This window comes from Pezoporus occidentalis, unplaced genomic scaffold (assembly GCF_034315485.1).
Source record: "Pezoporus occidentalis ecotype Australia unplaced genomic scaffold, CSIRO_AGI_Poc_V1 ctg31, whole genome shotgun sequence".
NCBI lineage: Eukaryota > Metazoa > Chordata > Aves > Psittaciformes > Psittacidae > Pezoporus > Pezoporus occidentalis.
The window spans coordinates 3,386,235-3,405,380 of NW_026915052.1; the positions used below are offsets into that span (position 1 = coordinate 3,386,235).

The window sequence follows — 19,146 nt, forward strand, 5'->3', positions numbered from 1 at the left end:
AGCATGAAACTATACCTTTAAAGTGTGTTTTTACTATTAATATGGTGATCTAACTCTGTGCTGCTTGTCTTCCCCTGGTTGCGCATTCCCAAGTCCCTCTTTATTTTGACCCTAGCAATTCTGTGATGAGTTGTGTTGGTCTGGCTGCTGATCAACAGTTTGCTTACCCAAGAACCTGTAATTTCTTTGTGTTAGTTTTCAAGTGGATCTGACTCACCCTTTGGTTCCATGGTTACTAGAACCATGGGATTCTAGTTACAAGGGGTACAAGGGTTACAAGGGAGGTAATGGAAATATGTACCTGAAGATAGGAGTCGAACCCTTTCTTACAGATGGAGATCAGTCTGAGTCAACCATGAGGCTCTCGTTAGTCAAGCTCTTTAAGCTGAGACTGCTGCCAAAAGAAGCAGTCCTGCTTCTGCCCAGTGAAAATAATCTTTCCAACCCTACACGACTTCCACCTGACGTTGATGTGGTTCGCTGTGTAACACAGCTGCTTGTACAGTTGCACGATGATCAGAACAATGAGGTGAGTTATCTGACAACCAGTTTTTCAGGTTACCGTTTCAGGTCACCTCCCCAGCCTGGTTCTGAGTGCAGCTGGCAGCTGGAGGTGGCGCAGAGCCGGAGGAATTCCTACGCTGTCTTCTTCAGGGGCAGCGTGGGCTTGACATGAAGCGTCAAAGCACAGCTGCACACTTGCATTTGCTGCCTAAACTGATTTACCCGCGGGACGCTCCCAGCGGGGTTTAGCAGCCACACCTGACCAGGCTTGCAGGCGCTGGTGGATGCTCCGGCAGTAACGTATGGACAAACCCGCCCACGGACACAACGAGGACGACGGCGCCTCACTTTGACCTCTCACCCGGGAACCGTGAGCCTCGCATTAGCGGCTCTGCCCCAGCACAGGCGGACACCTCCTGTTCCAGCGCGGCCCCTCAGGCGGTGCCGGTTACGCCCTCACCCCACGCACCGCCCACGTCCCGAGGCAAAGGGTCCCTGTGAGCGCCCAGAGCTCCTCCTCACACCCTCCAGCCAGAGCCCGCACCCCGGCTCCCCCTGTCCTCCGCAGCAGCTCCCCGGCACCTCTACCCCTCCGCGCCCCAGCACTACAGCGAGGTACCCACGCCACCCGGTGCCCCGCCCTCCCCCGCGAGGGCCCACCCAAGGGCAGGCGAAGCGACCCGGCGTGCGCGCAGCCCCGCAGTAAACAGGCGCCGCCGCTCCTCCCCCTTACGTCGTTTGCGTGGCCGCCTCCGTGCACTGCCGTGCGAGCGCTGGCGGCGGTGACGGTTGCGCAGTGCCGCTACATCCGGGCACTGGGGCAGGATGAATGCTCCTTTCCAAGATGGCGGCGGAGGGAGGAGGGAAGGAGATGAACGAGATTAAGACTCAGTTCACCACCCGGGAGGGGCTGTACAAGCTGCTGACCCATTCGGAGTACAGCCGACCTAACCGGGTGCCCTTCAATTCACAGGGCTCCAACCCGGTCCGCGTTTCCTTCGTCAACGTCAACGACCAGAGCGGCAACGGGGACCGGCTCTGCTTCAATGTGGGCCGGGAGCTCTACTTCTACATTTACAAGGGGGTCCGCAAGGTACCGGGGCTCGGTCTCTGGGCTGAGGGGGGAATGGTGGGGACTGCGCGCTGCCAGCCCGCCGAGTGTCCGACGGCTGCCGGGGAGCGTGGGAGCCCCGCCGCAGGAGCTGCACCGTGGGCGGGGGGTCGAGGCCGCCCAATTGGGCCGTCTTTCCTCCGACCCCCTTGCCCCCCGGCGGCCTTGCGCCTGGTAGCTTTTCGGTTGCGGCCCGGTTGTGGCTGGGATTTGAGCTGCTCTCCCGATTAGCTGCCCTGCGGCATAGCGGCTAGGGCAGGGGCAGTGAAGGCCTGGCTTGGAGGGCTGTGTGACGGGACCGGCGCTGGCTCCGTACTAGCGGCCCACGTCAAGTACGGTGTCACCAACGGTTGTTTGAGCCTTTGGAGGGATGCGATTGTTTGGGTCCTCCTTGGCGTGCAAGAGTGAAGGTTGGCTTTCCATTGGTAAGGCAACCCTGGGCCTCCTTCACCTGCTGCTTCAGGTCTGAGTTTGCTAAATACTGATGCCTGTCATAATTACTGTGGTGTCAGTCCCTGCTTCCAGAATCTTTCTAGCTTTGATTGAGTGGCTACAATATTAACTGTAATTTTAGGCCTTCACTGTGACTTTGAAGTGTGAACTGGTTTGGGGATTGTTTTTAAATGGGAGCAGTGGGGTGAGCTGAATTTTAAATGTCAGATAATTAACACGGATAAAGTTGCTTTTACAGGCAAGAACCATTGATGCACTTGGTAGAGACTCTTTACCTGTCATTATTTGATGCAGGACTAACAGCATGGATTTGATCTTTTGGGTCACCACATTTGTGAGCAAACACTTTCTGCTTGTTGTTTCTTAAGGTCCTTGGTTTTATGGGATTTAGAGGAGGATTCAGAATTTGTCATGCTGGGTGAACCTGTGTCACTCCTGATATATGTAAACGCAGGTACAATGGTTGTCAGTTTTCTGTTTTATGTTTCCAAAAGCGGGTGTTTGTTACATACCTAGGACTCTGCTGCCGGAGTGTGACTACTTTGAAATCTTTTTGCTCTTAGCCCACCATTCAATGTGGGTTGAAGGCACAGAGAACTAGTGACATACACGAGGATGTGCAGGAAGCTTGTGCATGAGCAAGGAATTATATCTGAATCTATGGTGTTCTAAACTAGTGTCCATTTCACTTCTCCTCAGTAAAAAGTGTAAGCACCAACTGGAGAATAAAGGCTATGTGGTTATCTGTTGACTGTGACTTAACAGATCTGATATGTCCTGTATAATTATATGGGAAAGTGTGCATATAAAGTTCAGTTTCATCCTTTAATGAATTTTAATAGTCTAGTTTTAAGTAGTACTTAATAGTTTCTTTCAGCATGCTATATTTTTTATCAAACAGTATTTGCTGTTTATAAGCAGCTGCTGTGCTTACTATTTACAAGGTATTCTGGCTGGCAGTTTTCTATGAAAATCTGTATCTTAAATTATTACCATGTTTGGATTCTGATATATCTGGTTTTTTCCATACAGAGTAACTGAAGAGTTCTCTCACTAAGATTGCAGAGCAGGCCTTTATGTAGTTTAGTAATGATACATGTGATTCTTGCAAGAGATGACTAAGACAACTTGCTACACTTCTAAAAAATAAAAACTAAAGCCTGGAATTTCATTAAAAATAGGGACCTGAATAACTTTTTCAAATTCTAAAATAATTTTGAGTATTTGATTTTTTTTTTTATCTTTTTAAGATGCTAAAGCTGTTGGTGGGATACACAGTAACTGAGATAATTTTAGTTTGTCAGATGGTTAAATTGAGAGCTTTGAAGTGTACCTGTTAGTGTTGAATATTTTTTTCTCCAAGTAGTATAAAACATACACATTATTAGAACAGAATTAATTCCAGTAGCCTTTTACAGTGATAGCAATTTAAAATACAGTGTATATTCTGTATGTGTATGTAATACATTAGTAAAGTGAACCTAGAGAAATAGCTGAAATAGACTGAAATGCAATGAAGAAAAATGCTTTAAATGAGAATGGGGAAGGTGGTCTGTCTTTAGCTTGTAATACTCGCAGCTTTAGAATTTATTTTGAAACTATTCAGTTGCAAGTCATTGCTTTTTCTGTGTACAAAGTTGACATATAAACAGGCTGACAGTCTTTCAAACTGATTATTTGAGCTTTCCAGAATCAAAAGATATCTTGTGGCTATCATAAAAGGGAGAGAGCTGTTATTATCTAAATTGACAGTATGTAATTCTGCCTTTTAAGGACGAACTCTCAAACTCTGCATGCCGTCTTGGTTCTGGGGGCAGGAGGAGAGAGGGACTTCATCTGTTGAAGACCAAGCTATTTGGGATCCACTGCACAATACATATGCTAATAACTCAAGCTTTAACTGTTGGTTCATAATTATCTAAGTATCCCTTAAAAAAAATTCCCTAATTACTTTAAGACTATAGTTGTCAATTTCGCAAAGTCATATTAGAATATGAGTTGAATTCAGTGAAGCTGTGTTGTGTGTATGTATCAGGTAGATATGATTTTGCCTTTTTTCTTTTTTTACCATTTTTAAGATCTTCTTTTCTTGCTAAGAAAATGTTATATTTTTAATAAAATGAGTGAAAGAACCACCAAGACTTTAAGTAATTGTATCTGTTGGATATTGAGATAATTCTTGCATTGGTAATCCATTGCAGATCAGTACACATGAAGTAAGAGTCGCACTTAAGCCATGAACAACACTTAAGAATAAATATTGTAACATTGAATCAAAGGTACCATTTGAAAGGACACATCTTGAAATCAGTAGTGCTAAGGTTCTTCTAGTTTCCCTTAAATTCTAAATACATTGCATCTGCAATGTTAATTTGTTAGTCATCTTTTAAAGTAGACTGTTAATTTATGTGTTCTACTTGGGATATTTAACCCATATAAAGAAAAAAAATATTTCTGGTGATGTTCCCCTAACCTTGATTGTCGTTCCACAGAACTTGGTTCAAAAGTTATGTCTAATGTCTAGGACAGTGGTGTGGAGATTGGAGTAGTAATAAACAGTGATAATAGTTTGGCAGAGAGACAAGGGAGAGCTTTGGACAGCAGTTCAGGCTGTCTTTAAGAGACATTCTGAAGCAAAAAGGTATTTTCTCCCAACTTTGGTATTTGCCTCTTTAAAAAGGAAGCTGAACTTTTACTTTTTCATGTTTCCATGTTCCCACTGAACTTTACCATTGCTATGAAATATCACTATGTTCCCATGGTTTCTGTGTCATAGAAAGCACATCATTTATGAGCCAGTGCATTGTTGGTTTTATCATAAAACCTAGGCAGCTATCTTTGTGTTAATAAGGCAATGCAGGCCTCCAGAAAACTGCTGCTTTCTGACTTGCATCCATAGAAAACCCACATAAAAACCTGTAGTTTAGTAAGGAGAGATTAAGTTGTGATGGAATATCTGGTTGCTTTACCTACTTACATATGTATATAGTTATTCTCAACTACACTGTCAGTAGGGTTTCCCTTTCAGTCCTCCTTAACTTTGGTTCTCAGGTTGGGTGTGTACAGTGATCTCTTGTTAAACAGAAGGGGTAAATTTTCATAAACTCAAATGATCTAGTCACAGCTTGAAATGATGGTTTAGCAGTCTTGTATCCTCTCGGCAGTGTGCTCCTGTCTCCTTGTCATGTTTGGCCGTGCTCAGCCTCTGGTTGAGCTAGTTCAGCTTGCTAAGCCAGCAGCAAAGTACTTGCTCTTTTTCTGGGTAGATTTTCTTTTCATTTGGTGAGTTGCACTGCCTCATCTTGGGGTCAGGTATTAGCAGGAACAGTGAGAGCAAAGAAGGAGCTGGTGCTGGGTGAGAAGAAGGAACAAAGCTACCCCCTTCAGTGGCCTGAGCTGTCAGGTCAGATCCCCTGACTTATGAGGTCTCTCCCCAATAAAGCCTTTACTTCAGCCTTAAGTCATATTTAGAGGATCTGTTTGCATGGGATTGTTGACTTAATTTTGATTGAGAGTTATAGGTGTTAAAGGAAGCCCATTTTATTATTTCAGAAGTTTGCTTCTTCATGGAGTAGGCTTGTAAGGTAATAATTCAAAAATTAAATGGGCGCACACACCCCCCACAGCTACCTAAAGCAGCAGTCGGGCAATAATTGTATATATTATAGCATATTGTAATGGTGTTGGAGTAGAAGCATATGTAGGTGATAAGCTCAGGTTGGCAGAGACATGAAGGGCAGAGTCTGTTGACAGTCTTTTTAACCTTACATTGAGCAAATTGCTTAAAAGCAATTATATTTGTACTAAGATGAAAGTAATCTTGTATTTCAACTTCTTTTATTAAGAATTAGCAAACTGGCAGCCCCTGGTTATGAGTAAAAATACTGATGATATGTAGCATTGCTTCCTTTGAAGTTCTTTAAATTACATTTTTTTTATTTCTGGCTTGATACTAGAGTCTTTGTCCAGTTGAGAAGTGTTATCCTTGGTGGTGATTTTATTCTATAGGCTGTTCAGCTAGGATCTTGTTGCAACAACAGAATGATAATGGGTGGCATTTGTCACTGTGCTTAATATATTGCTCTGGGAAGGGTAGTGTGAGACACTCCTGGATAGGAAGCTGGAATCTGTGGAGCAAACCAGCAAATTTTCTCAAAATGTGGTGGGAAGGTGAGTTTATATTACTGTATATTTAGACATCACTAATCTGTGTCAGGGCCCTGAAAAATATGCACCTTTTAATAGCAGACATGAGCTATAAAAATGCTGAGATTTGCAAGGATCTCTGATAATACATTCCCTCTGAAGCAGAGGGAAATATATCTACATCTTCATGACCAGTTCTTAAACTTGCAGTAGTAACAAGAATTCCACAACCTCCCTACATAAGTTGTTTTGATGCTTAGTTCACCCTTCTGCTCCCCCCCAATATCTAACTAAACTTCTTGTTCAAGGGAAACAAACAAAACAAACTGCCAAACAAAAAAAAAAGCAACCAACAAAAAACCTCACAACCAAACAGCCTGTATGCAGTTATTTATGGTGGACATAGAGGACATAGACATTAGTTGATTATTGTCTTCAGCTTTTACATACTTGAAAACTTGTTAATCTGTCTTCTCACTTTTCCTAAGGTTCTTTTAACCTTTCTTCTGAGATCATGAATTCCAAATGTTTGATTACTCTTCTGTTGGCTTCTGTTGGCTTGCATTTGTGGTAAACTAGATATATAGTACTTCCACTGTGACTTCAGTGCAGAGTAAGGGGCAGTTAATTGCTTGCTGTGTCTAATATTCTTGCTAATGTATTGAATAATGTTGCCTTTTTTAATTCTGCTTAGAATTACTTGGAGTGTTTCTTATCATATTGCTACTTTTCTCCATTTTTATTCATACTTTGATTTTTTTTGTTTATAAATATTACATACCATTTTCATTGATTTTTGTTGCATTTATTAGAGTGTTTTTATTTCTGATTGTGCTGCATATTGCAAAATAATCTTTCCATTCTTGATATCATGCACAGATGTGTGCTTTCATCTGTTAAGGAGAACTAAAAACCACACGTTACGTTTGCTGCTGACCTTTTTCTCTAGTCCAGTTATTTTTCAGAAGGCTATTAGAGTTTTTTGGTGCTTGCTTTATGCAAGTTTATCTTGTGTGCTTTATTCTCCTTTGTCTAGGTGCTTATAGTCTGATCTGTTTCAGTGGTTTTGATACCAAAGAAAGGCTTAGTACTATTAGTTGAATTCTACTACAAAGTGTGCTGCATTTAACTGTTTATTTATACCAGAATCGAACATCACTGTTATTGTGAAAGAGATGTCAGGCAAATTGGTTAATGTACGTACCACAGTAAAAAGAGCAAGACTTTTTTCAAAGGTATCTGATCCCATCCTGCAGCTGGGAAGATACTCTGTGCTGGAGGTATTCGCATAGTCCACATGTCTCAGGTGTGCTGGATGTGGCACTCCGTTTTGTCCCGCTTCAAAAGGGTGTTGTAGATTCTTTTATATTGCTTTCCCCACCCGGAAATCCCTTAATTTCTTCCTGAGCTTTTGTTTCTTCTCTGTCTTGTAGACAATAGTTATGTTGGGACTGGATTTGCTAGTCCTGTGGAGGTATTGTGCCTAGATCAGTAGTACAGATCAGCTGTTGATCTGTGGTTGTGAAGGTATTTGAAAGTCTTGGAGACTTGTTTCAAGTGTTTAATGGATGGATATACTTACCACCTTGAGTTTTATCAAATAGACAGATGTTTTTTTTCTTAATTCTGTCTGGGCTGTACTGACAAGACACAAAATACGCTGCAGTTTTCTGAAGGGTGGTTTGTTGGCTTGTTTTTTTTTTTTTGGTAACCCCTTCCTTCCAGTGACACTTCTGAAGGAAATAGCGAAGGGCTAATGTAGATTGCAGGAGTATAGATAAAGTGTTTAACTTTGTTAACAATTTGTTGTGAAGCTTAGATAGAGCAGTTAGGACTGGCTCAGGGAAAGACTGAAAAGCTGCTTTAAAATGACACTGTTAAACTGCTAAATGTTTCTTGCTGTGGTAGAGAGCAAGATATCTGCAATTGACAGTTTGCAAGATGATTGCTATCTGGAGGCTACTTCTGAGCTGTAGATAGTAGCATTAGTCTGAAGTGCTTTTACATCTCTTAGCCTGTGTTTCAAGCCTGTATCGCAACTGTTTTGACTTCAGTAAGCTGTTGCAGTATAGCCTCTGAAGGATTGCTCTCTGAGGTAACAGTTCTTTTATCTAAGGCTGCCTGTTTGGCTGGCATGTTTGAGAGTGAATACTAAGCTATGCTGGCCAAACCCCCAAACTGGTACACAGTGTTTTATAAACAGTGAATTTGTCGGGGATTTGCCTGGTTTGGTTTTTTCCCCCCCTTTTTTTCTTCCACTGCTGATATGATTTATTTATTGTATCAGAGTGTATGTGTAGTAATACTGTACTTGCATGAATTCAGTTGGGGGAATTTGAATTAGTGTGAAGCCATTAATTGTAGCGCTTAATTTTTGCAGATTGACAAAATTTTAGTCACTGTTTCACAGATGCAAATAGTGGTCACTTGTAACAAACGAGTTTGCATTATGCTTTGACATCTGATAATCTGCAAAACACTTGTTAACCATTAATAGTTAGAATGTACACTCAGGATGCCTCAAAGGCTAATTAAACGTTGCCTAGACCCATCTCTCAGAGGTTTGAAAGCCTTAATTGTCATGTTTGACATTCTAGAATCAAATTTAATGCCCTATTTTGAAGTATTATTGTAGTTCTCTGGCTAAGGGGGACCATCTAAAATACTTTTTTTTTTTTTTTTGAAAGACAGGTATCTGAAGGCCACTTGCTGTCCAGTTGTTATGACTGTGAGTTGACACTCTCAGACAAATTAGTAGTGAAAACAGTGCCACTAGTGCCTAATAATACCCTTATCTTCTTGGAAAGCTTAAGAAAACTAAACAGTAACATTAAATGTGCCATACTGTATGTTGAAGTAATAATATTCTGTTGTATCCTTCTTGGAAATTGAGTATTTTTTCCTTCCTTTCCTCACCCCCCCTTTTAAGTCCAAAAGTATATGCAGTCCATAGTCTAGTATCTACATTCTTCCAGTTTCTTTCCCTATGTAACTTAAAATAAAGCAGCTGCTTTTGCTTGTTCTGGCTTGTTTGGCAGACTGTTGGTAGACTAGATGTAGCCCTGTAGTCTTTGTGGGCAGGACCACCAGGCGCTACACTTGAAATCTTTCAGTGGTAGTGTCAACTTTCACTGGAATTTTTCTATTGCATTATTCAGTAAAGCTGTTCATAATGGAATGATAAGGTCTCTAATAGATAGTTTCTGTGAAGTGATTTTAGTTTTGGTTTACCAACTGTAATGTCTTTAATTTCATGAGTTAATCATAAGGTTCTCATGTGGCTGTAATGGTCAAATAAATACTTTTTTCATTCTGTGTGGGATTACAGCATAGATGTATTAAGCAGTTCTTGGTTTAATAATGCCTCATTTTTTATGCCTAGTGAATCTGAATGCCATAGTAACATTCTTGCTTAGACTAACTAGCATTTAGGTTAACTTAAAATGCCCTGGAGGAGGGAGAAAACATTGGATGCTATAAGCAAACTTCATTATCCTAGGAATAGTAATAATAATAGTATTATCTTACAGGAACTTTACATACGTTTTGTCAGGGAAGTAATCTCATACTTTGAGAGATCTCCAGTTTATGGTTTAAGTGCTCCCTTTCAACTAAAAGGGGAACTTTGACAACATGAGATGCCAATACATACTGAAACTTTCTGTTAAAAATCCGCAAGCCTGATGAAGTAAACTGTTGGAGCGATGCCTGCAGGATGCTTTAACCTGCACAGTCACACAGATAACACAGTAAACCTGAATAGCTGTGCAGATTTTCTTCAGATTAGAGGTGGATGTTGGAGCATGACCCTGGTGCAAGTTTGAAGACATCATTGACGAGAAATTTTGGCAGAATCATAGAGTCATAGAATAGTTAGAGTTGGAAAGGACCTTAAGATCATCAAGTTCCAACCCCCCTGCCATGGGCAGGGACAACTCCCCTAAACCATATCACCCAAGGCCTCGTCCAACCTGGTCTTGAACACTGCCAGGGATGGAGCATTCACAGCTTCCCTGGGCAACCTATTCCAGTGCCTCACCACCCTAACAGGAAAGAATTTCCTCCTTATATCCAATCTAAACTTCCCCTGTTTAAGTTTGAACCCGTTATCCCTTGTCACTACAGTCCCTAATGAGGAGTCCCTCCCCCGCATCCCTGTATCTCCCCTTGAGATACTGGAAGGCTGCTATGAGGTGTCCACGCAGCCTTCTCCAGGCTGAACAGCCCCAACTTTCTCAGCCCGTCTGCATACAGGAGGTGCTCCAGTCCCCTGATCATCCTCGTGGCCCTCCTCTGGACTTGTTCCAACAGTTCCATGTCCTTTTTATGTTGAGGACACCAGAACTGCACACAATACTCCAGGTGAGGTCTCACAAAAGCAGAGGGGCAGGATCACCTCCTTCGACCTGCTGGTCACGCTCCTTTTGATGCAGCCCAGGATACGGTTGGCTTTCTGGGCTGCGAGCACACACTGAAGCCAGCTCATGTTCATTTTCTCATCGACCGATACCCCCAATTCCTTCTCTGCAGGGCTGCTCTGAATCTCTTCTCTGCCCAACCTGTAGCTGTGCCTGGGATTGCTCTGACCCAGGTGTAGGACCTTGCACTTGGCATGGTTAAACTTCATGAGGTTGGCATCAGCCCACCTCACAAGTGTGTCAAGGTCCCTCTGGATGGCATTCTTTCCCTCCAGCATATCAACTGAACCACACAGCTTGGAGTCATTGGCAAACTTGCTGAGGGTGCACTCAATCCCACTGTCCGTGTCAGTGATGAAGATGTTGAACAAGAGAGGTCCCAACACCAATCCATAAGGGATGCCCCTTGTTACTGGTCTCCAGCTGGACATTGAGCCATTGACCGCAACTCTTTGCGTGTGACTGTCCAGCCAGTTCTTTATCCACCAAGTGGTCTGCCTATCAAATTGATGTCTCTCCAATTTAGAGACCAGGATGTCATGTGGGACAGTGTCGAAAGCTTTGCGCAAGTCCAGGTGGATGACATCAACTGCTCTACCCCTGTCCATCAGTTCTGTAGCCCCATCATAGAAGGCCACCAAATTGGTCAGGCAGGGTTTCCCCTTAGTGAAGCTTGTTGTAAAGTACTTTTTTTGTCTTGATTTTTTTTCTGCTTTTCTTTTATTTACTGTCCTCAGTATTTTAGAAAAATAGTTATGATTTCTTTTTTAAAATTATGTTCATAAGATTTAAATTATAGTTTAGATATTTGGATTTGTGTAATTTAGTGTTCTGAATGGCAAATACTACCTCTATCTATGGCTTTACAATACAGTTAGCTGATTTTTAGAGGCTTAGCCTGCATTTTCCTTCAAATTCCTACCTTTATTTCCTCCTAGGATCTATATAGCAAACAGTTTTATTTTTCAGACTGAATGCTGCTGAATGCAGGATTTCTTAGCTGTCTTATAACCCATCTTGCATGTGTCACTATATGTCAGTTCAAATCATAGATCTATTCTTTCATAATTAACGAAAGAATTATAAAAAAAACCCCAACTTTAAGAGTGGCTGTTCAGTGTGATATATTAATCCAGGAGGAGTTTTTTTCAGAAATACAAGGTGAAGCTTGTAAAAGAAAGATGCTTGGGTTCACTAGAGAATTATTGCTGTTTAATAGTACTAGTGATACATCTCAAGAGGTGACTTCTGTGGTCTCTTGTACAGAATAACTTGGGGCTCTGTGTCATGTACAGTTAGCAAATGCCTGCCAAGTTGTAAGATGCTTTTTAAATTTCTGACCTTTTGATAGGGTGGGCAGAATAGATTCTGTGCCAGTGAAGTGACTGTTCAAGGGTAGTTCTATGTTTGCGCCAAAATGCAACCTCTGTAAAAGCATTAGAGTGAACTAGGATAGTTAAGAGCAGTGCCCTCAGCAAACTTCCTGAGGGTGCACTCAATCCCACTGTCCAAGTCACTGACAAAGATGCTGAACAGCACTGGTCCTGATACTGAGCACTGCAGAACACCACTCATCACTGGTGTACGCTTGGACGTTGACCTCTTGAGTGCAACCATCCAGACCCAGTGTTCCATTCCTCAAATCCATGCCTCTACAGTTTAGAGACAAGGATGTCACATGGGACAGTGTGAAATATTTTGTACAAGTCCAGATAGATGATGTCAGTTGCTTTCCTCTTATCCACTAGCACCATAACCCCATTGTAGAAGGCCACCAAATTTGCCAGGCATGATTTGCCCTTATTGAAGCCATGTTGGCTGTCACCAGTCACCTCCTTATTTTCCACGTGCCTTAGCATATTTTCTTTTATTCCTGACCCATAAGCTTTTGGTTGGCTCCTTATCCATTCTGAGATGGAGCTATATGGACTACAGCTGGTCACTGACACAGAGGGCAGCACCCCTCCTCATCTCCCCTTCCTGTCTGTCCTGAAGAATCTGTATTCTTCCATTCCAACACTCCAGTTATAGGAACCATGCCAGGTCTCCAAGATGCACAGCCTGTGGAGATCTCCAAGATCACAGCCCTGCAAGTGTGTACACATCTCTAATTCCTCTTGTTTATTCCCCATGCTATGTGCATTTGCATAGAGGTATTAATGCTGGGCCCTCAGTGAAGCTGATTTACAATCTGGATCGTCTGAATCCTTTTGTGCTGCTCTTCAGGTGCTCTCCTGCTGACCCGTGATCCCTCTCCAGGCTCTGGACATCTGTTGCTGGCATCTAATCCACCATGGTAGTGGTAGGAAAGGGATGGATTGATGTTCCCCTCTCCTGGCAACTTCAGCTTAAAACCTTCTTCACCAGCTTGGCAAGTCTATGACTGAAAATGCTTTTCCTCTTCTCTGACGGATGGACCCCATCAGCATGCATGTATTTCTTCTGAGCGATAGTTGGCCCTTCTTGCAAAAAAGTGTTTGGCTTGCATGGATCTGGTTGATCTGTGTATTTTTTGTTAGTCCTAAATTGATAGTGGATTTTCTTGTACATAAGAGAGAGTCAAATGGGAATGTTTGTAAGACCAGTGCTTGGAGAAGTCCAGTCTTACAATGCTAGAAAATGCTTTTGCTGTGCCTTCTCTTCAGTCATTTGGGAACCCTTTCTTCATTTTTATCACCTCTGATTAGTAGGCATCTTGCAGCTGTGGCACTTTCAGTGCAGACTGATATAAAAGAAATTTAGATTAAGACAGTCTGCTGATATCAGTGCTGGATAAAGGTACTTTTGACAGTAGAAATCCCTGGTATTAGTATGCCTGTAGCAGTGGGAGGGATGATTTAATGCCTGGCCCATGTCCTGTCAGGAGCTTGTGTTTGGTTCTGTGCCTTCATTTAGGCTTCTATTAGGAGCTTGAGCAAACGCTTCAGATATGGGCAGCTACTCAGTGGCCTGAGCTACTGTCTGCAAGTAGATCAGTAGGTGGCAATAGATAGATTGATCACTGCCTCTTGCTCTTGAGACAAAAATCAGCCTGAGGAAAGAAACAGTGTTGTGTGACCATTTGGTTCATTTAACAGTTTTAGCCCTTTCATGGTAATCTTTAAAGGAAGATATTAATAGCTAGCAGGCAAAAGGTTGGTTGTGTCGTCCCCCCCTCCCCCGCCATATCTGTACCAGTGAAACTGTCAGCACTTACTATTACTTGAAGTATCTTAATGCTTTCCTTACTTAAAAATAAAGCTATTTGGAGCACTGGTGCTGAAGTTGGGAGCATTCTGCCTTTTGCTCTAAAACTTCTGAAGCAGGATTCTGGTTTGTGGACTAGGTGATATCCTGGAACTGCTACCTGTGGGATTGTGAGAAATCTGAGTTCACTGCAGTGCATCTGTGTTAGGGGTTTGGTCCTTGATATTTGCTTTCTAGTAGCCTGTGCTGCTATTCTTGTTCTATAGCGGTTTTTACGTTATTGTGTTGGGTTGTTATGATACATCTTCAGCACCCAGAAGGAGGATGCATTGCAAGTAACAACTTCAGAATAAGAGTTAAGGCAAATATGTTGTGCTGTTTGTCTGTTACTAAATATGATCAGAAAAATCATTAATCGGTGGGCCTCATTCTGCTTTTGAAGCATAGGTTATATACCTGATCAGTAATTTATTCACGTAACTTCTTTAGGACTGTTCTGGAGCTCTTAGAATAAGAGCAGTTGAATCTTATTTTTAGTACAAAAGTAATTAGGGCTTTGTTCTGGTAGTATTAACATGCTGCAATATGATGGAGTTATGGTCACTTAAAGCCACTGTATCAGAAATGTCTGGCATTCCTGTAGGGCTTGTGAAATCCAACAGTAGCCAGAAAAGGCATAATTCAGCTTGCTGGACAGACATTGCTTTGTGTTTGACTTTTATGGAGCTTTGTAATTAAAAAAAATTAAATTAATTAACTGCTACAGTGAAGTTAAGTTTCTATAGTAACAGGGAATGCAGTGAACAATTACTGAGACTGCTTTTCTGCAACACACAACTTCTTACAAACAGTGAATTTACACTGTTCGACTAAAACATCATTTTGTTATAGCAGTGGATAATCCTGACCTCTTTTGTTGCTGCCTTTTATGTTTATTTTCCGTCCTAAAGAAATAACTTATGTGCTGAAAAGGGGATTGTGCAAACTTTCAAAGATAAATACCAATGTGTAGACTGGTAGAAATTCAACTTATTCCTGCTAATTGTCTGTATTTTTTTTAGTATAATGAAGCTATACTGGTTATATTGTATTAATATGAATTTATACTTCTACCTGTTGACAAGTCTACATGAAACTGAACTTGCTCTAATTTAATAATGATGATCATACTGTAGCTTGCAAATTTCAAGTAAATCAATTTAGTTTAGTCCTAATGCTGTTTCCTGAATCAGGTCTTTTGGTTATTTGTTCTTTGTACGTGTGAAGTCTCTGTTTTGTTTGGATACTTTTGAATACCCTTAAAAAGAGAAATGTTCTACTTAACGCTTCACTGTTAAAATTGGAAAAGATTAGGGTATTGTCAAGGGATGGCAGGTGTTGGATTTTTTTGCCTTGAAGCACACTTGTAAGGCCAGCTCTTGAGTGTTACTGTATTTTGATCTTCTTAAAGTTAGGAGAAATGAACTTTGAACAACTTCAGTGATTAAGGTACACCAGCCTTAGTCTTTCAACAGGGAACTTAATTTTCTGTGACGTATTTTAAGGAAACTTAGGATGTCTCATCACCAAAAGAAAAAAAACCCTCAAAAACTGCAAATCTGTCTCTGGCAAGTTGTGTATAAAGTCAGCCTCAGTGAATGCTTTGGTAGGTGCGCATGTATTGTTAAAGTGCATTTTTCTGCTACGTATAAAATCATAGCTATGTTTTGGAGCAGAAAAAAAATAAGACTCGAAGCTAAATTTAGTGAAAGTAATGGCTTTGAAGGTATGACTGACTAGAATACTAGTCCAACAGGTCAGCTAACTTTTGCATGTGCATGATGTGAGCAACTTGGAGAAGATGCTATCATTCAGGCATGTAATATTTCCAGTTTGTTCCATGTTTTGGGGGTCATCGAAAAGCAGTCTGTGACCTCTAATTTAAATGAGTGTCATCTTGAAGAGATATAACTTTCTAACCAGTTTTGTTTACAGAGCTGAGTCAATTTAAACAGTTTTCCAGTGAAAGTAACTTAGTGTTTAATAAGTATCCCACCTGAGCCTGTGAACGGAATGAGAACAGTTGCTGAATTGTGCCAGAACGTGTGGTTTCACTTGAAAGCCGTTTGATACTTACATACCTATTTTCCTTATTTGAATTTATTTCTTATGTCTAGTATATGTATCTTACCTTTGTTCAGCTTATCTGAACTGTGCCTCATTCAGCATTTACAAACAGGTGAGAAAGGACTGATTAGAAGTGTAGACAACAGTGACTAGACTGGAGGAGTGGGAGGAAATGAGACTATCCCCTGGAGGATAAGGAATAAAGAGGAGATCAGAAAGGTAGCTATTACTTTTTTACTTCAGAGCTATGACTGTTATAACTTCTAGATTGTGACTATTAAGAAAGGAGTTACAGTTAATTAAGCATAAATCTTAAGTGTACCTTGCAGAACTTAATTATGAAGTGTAGTTAAGGAAAGCAGTAATTGTTATGATGCAGTTAATTTTTTCAGTTCCTCAAAAGTGAAAAGACTGAAATGTGTGCTTCAGTGCATTATAATTTTACAAAAGGGGATATATTCTTTACATGTGGCATGTGGCAGTCTGTAAGTAGTATTGCAGCATGAACTTCATTCAGTGAATATTTGGTATGCTCTCTGCTATTCTGAAATCATTTCCATATTCCTTATAGTCAAAACTTCTGCTAAAACCCATTTGACTGCTAGTGAGAAGAAGGTATTTTCTTAAGGCACACCCTTGATTGTATTTGGAGAAAAACATGCAAGAGTGCTACTCAACACACACTCGCTACCACAACAACAAACTCACCCGCCACATCCAAAACCCTGAGAATTCTTAACTGCTTCATGTTACTTTCAGTTCTAGCTTTTGAAATTCTGAGGTAGTATACTTCTGTGTGTTCTGTTTTGCTTAAAGTAAAAGATAGTTTCCCTGCAGTAGGAAAACATTAATGTATAATGGGCATTATATAGACAGCTTTATTTGAAGTTCAGCTGCTCAGTGTTTCTAGTGTAACACTCTGGTAGTAAGGAAAAACTTATGTTCATGTCCTTGTATATACTAGCAGTTTTAGATTAGTATATCAGATGTTTTTAACTGAGGGGGTACTAGAACCTTAAACTCACTTTGCTCTGAAATGCGGAGAGAATTAAAATTCTTAGTCTTTGATATCTTTTTACATAATTTACTGATTACCAGGACTGTGACAACTCTTGAGAACTCAAGAGTCTCAAGTAGAGGTCTTCTAGGAGTGGGTTTGGAAACAGTACTTTAATTGGTGACATTGGGTCAAAGAAGTAAGCACACATACATGATGGCAAAATTCTCTTAAAGTTGAGAGGCATCAGTTTGTAATCAGAGTATTTTATAACAAGAAACAAGCTGGTAGCAGAACAGTAAGTGAAGTTAAAATGCATTAAAAAAAAAACATATGGAATTTTTCCTTCAGCCAGAAAACTTTGAAAAGATGATAACCAGAGTGTAATGTTGACCACAAGCTGAGCCAGCCTGTGATACAGCTGTTGAAAGCAGGAGGAGATAAATGCAATTCATCAAATGAGGTTTACCAATAGAAATAAGGAAGCATCTTTAGTGCCATTGTACAAGGCATTGAAAAAATGGCTTTAATATTGTATGAAATTCTGATCACTTGTGTTGATGAAGGTGATTTTCAACTCCTGCTACTAGCAGAAGATGGTGTCTAATGTAAAACTGGAGAAAGAAGAGTGTGTTTTTTTGTTTTGTTTTGTTTTTTTAGTTAGCTGAGCAAAGCAATCAATATTTCTGAAAGCTGTAAACAGAAGAAGAGAAGAAAGACAGGAGAGAATAAATAATATAAAACCTTCCCTAGATGTATGAGACATTGCCAGGTCTCACATGAATCCCAGTTGTGCAGAATTTACTATTCAGAAGAGTCATGCTCTTTGACCTGCCCTGCTGTAACCTATTGCTGATAGTTAAACTGCATAATGAAAATACTGTGGTGTGATAGGTTGCAGATTCTATGGGAAATACAGAATAGATTTCTAAGAAGAGGTAGGATGTTTCATCCAGAAGCTTCCGAAGAGCTGAGCCAGATGAACAAAATGCAGAAAATGTGTTTATAGATTTAGCAGTCCAACTATATGTGGCGTACCCAGTGAGGCTATCTTACATGCTTTTAGATGCAGGAGAGTAAATGAACTATAAGATGCTGGAGGAGCTGTAAACAGTAAAGTCCAATGAAAGGGTGAAGGTACAGCTGGCTTTGCAGATATAATGGAAAGAACATACTATGTTTTATGGTAAAACTATCTCAGTAGTTTTGTAGGGAAGCTTCCAGGAGGTTTATTTTGTGGTTTGGGTACTGTTGAAGATGGTTCTCTGTATTGTAAGTTTGTGTTTATATAGCAGGTCAGAACTTTCATTCTGTCTTGAACCATAAGCAGAGTAAAGAATGAGAGGTTTTCTTGAATAGTAACATGAGGTGATAGTGGCTGCATTTATTTACTGTAAAGAGATGACCAGCCAACCCATACTTGTTTTATGTTTATTTGTTAGGGTTTGTTTAATTTTTTTTATTTTAACTATATGCAATAGTGAGATTGAAAAAACTAAGCAGTAAACTCCCACCCCCCCCACCCCCACCCCCACAGTTTTCCTAATCTGTTTTTTTACTTATTTTTTTAAATTAAATTTTGATATGTTGAACTGTATTTTCTGGGGATTAGAAAAGATTTCATGAACTTAAATCAGGTGTTTTCTTATTCATGAGCCTGTATTTATGATAAATGTTTGAAGAAAGCTTCCTTCAAAATGGATACAAAGAGAAGCTAGCAATTGTGGCCTGCCTTTGCTCTGTTAATCTTGGATCTTCAAGTAAGATGTTAGCCAGTTACCTGGCTCTTCTTGCAACAGATCAGTTTTCCACCAGGATGTAAGCTTTAATGTGTGGAAAATTTTTCTCATTCAAATGTATACTTGAAACAAATATTTCCTTTCTAACATAAATGTAAAGTGTTGACTCACAGGAGAGAAGATGGTGTCAAATAGAGACTCTGCTGATCCAATGTAGCTCCTTATATATTGAATATACCCTGTTCCTCAAACCTGAGTGTATGTAGCTATGAAATGAAGTTTCCCAGTTATCCTCCCATGTTAAACAACAGCAAAAAACTTTTGAGGTTTGCAATAGTTAATAAAGCGGTTCCTTCGGTATGAGAATTGCTCACTTTGCTCTTTGGAATGCATTAGGATGTTAATGTATCTTGGTCAATATACAGCACTAAACAGTTAAACAGAATTTCAAGTAGAGGCTCAGGCTGCTTGGTTACCATGGCAAAC

General features: G+C 40.6%; 1 protein-coding gene across 15 annotated transcripts in view; it reads left to right on the forward strand.

The window, feature by feature from the left end:
• Positions 1 to 1,257: 1,257 nt before the first annotated feature.
• Positions 1,258 to 19,146, forward strand: part of WDR20 (WD repeat domain 20) — a 50,904-nt gene continuing 33,015 nt past the window's right edge. For 6 of the 15 annotated variants that reach the window (XR_009966508.1, XR_009966510.1, XR_009966509.1 and 3 more), the window contains exon 1: positions 1,265 to 1,597. Coding sequence is in view for 10 of the 15 variants with exons in the window: in XM_062627943.1 (XP_062483927.1) it covers positions 1,334 to 1,597 (264 nt within the window). In the remaining 5 variants the exon portion in view is untranslated. Of the gene's footprint in view, positions 1,598 to 2,436; positions 2,513 to 3,841; positions 5,680 to 19,146 lie in introns of those variants that run through there. The other 9 variants (XM_062627933.1, XM_062627938.1, XM_062627940.1 and 6 more) reach the window with 8 other exon arrangements.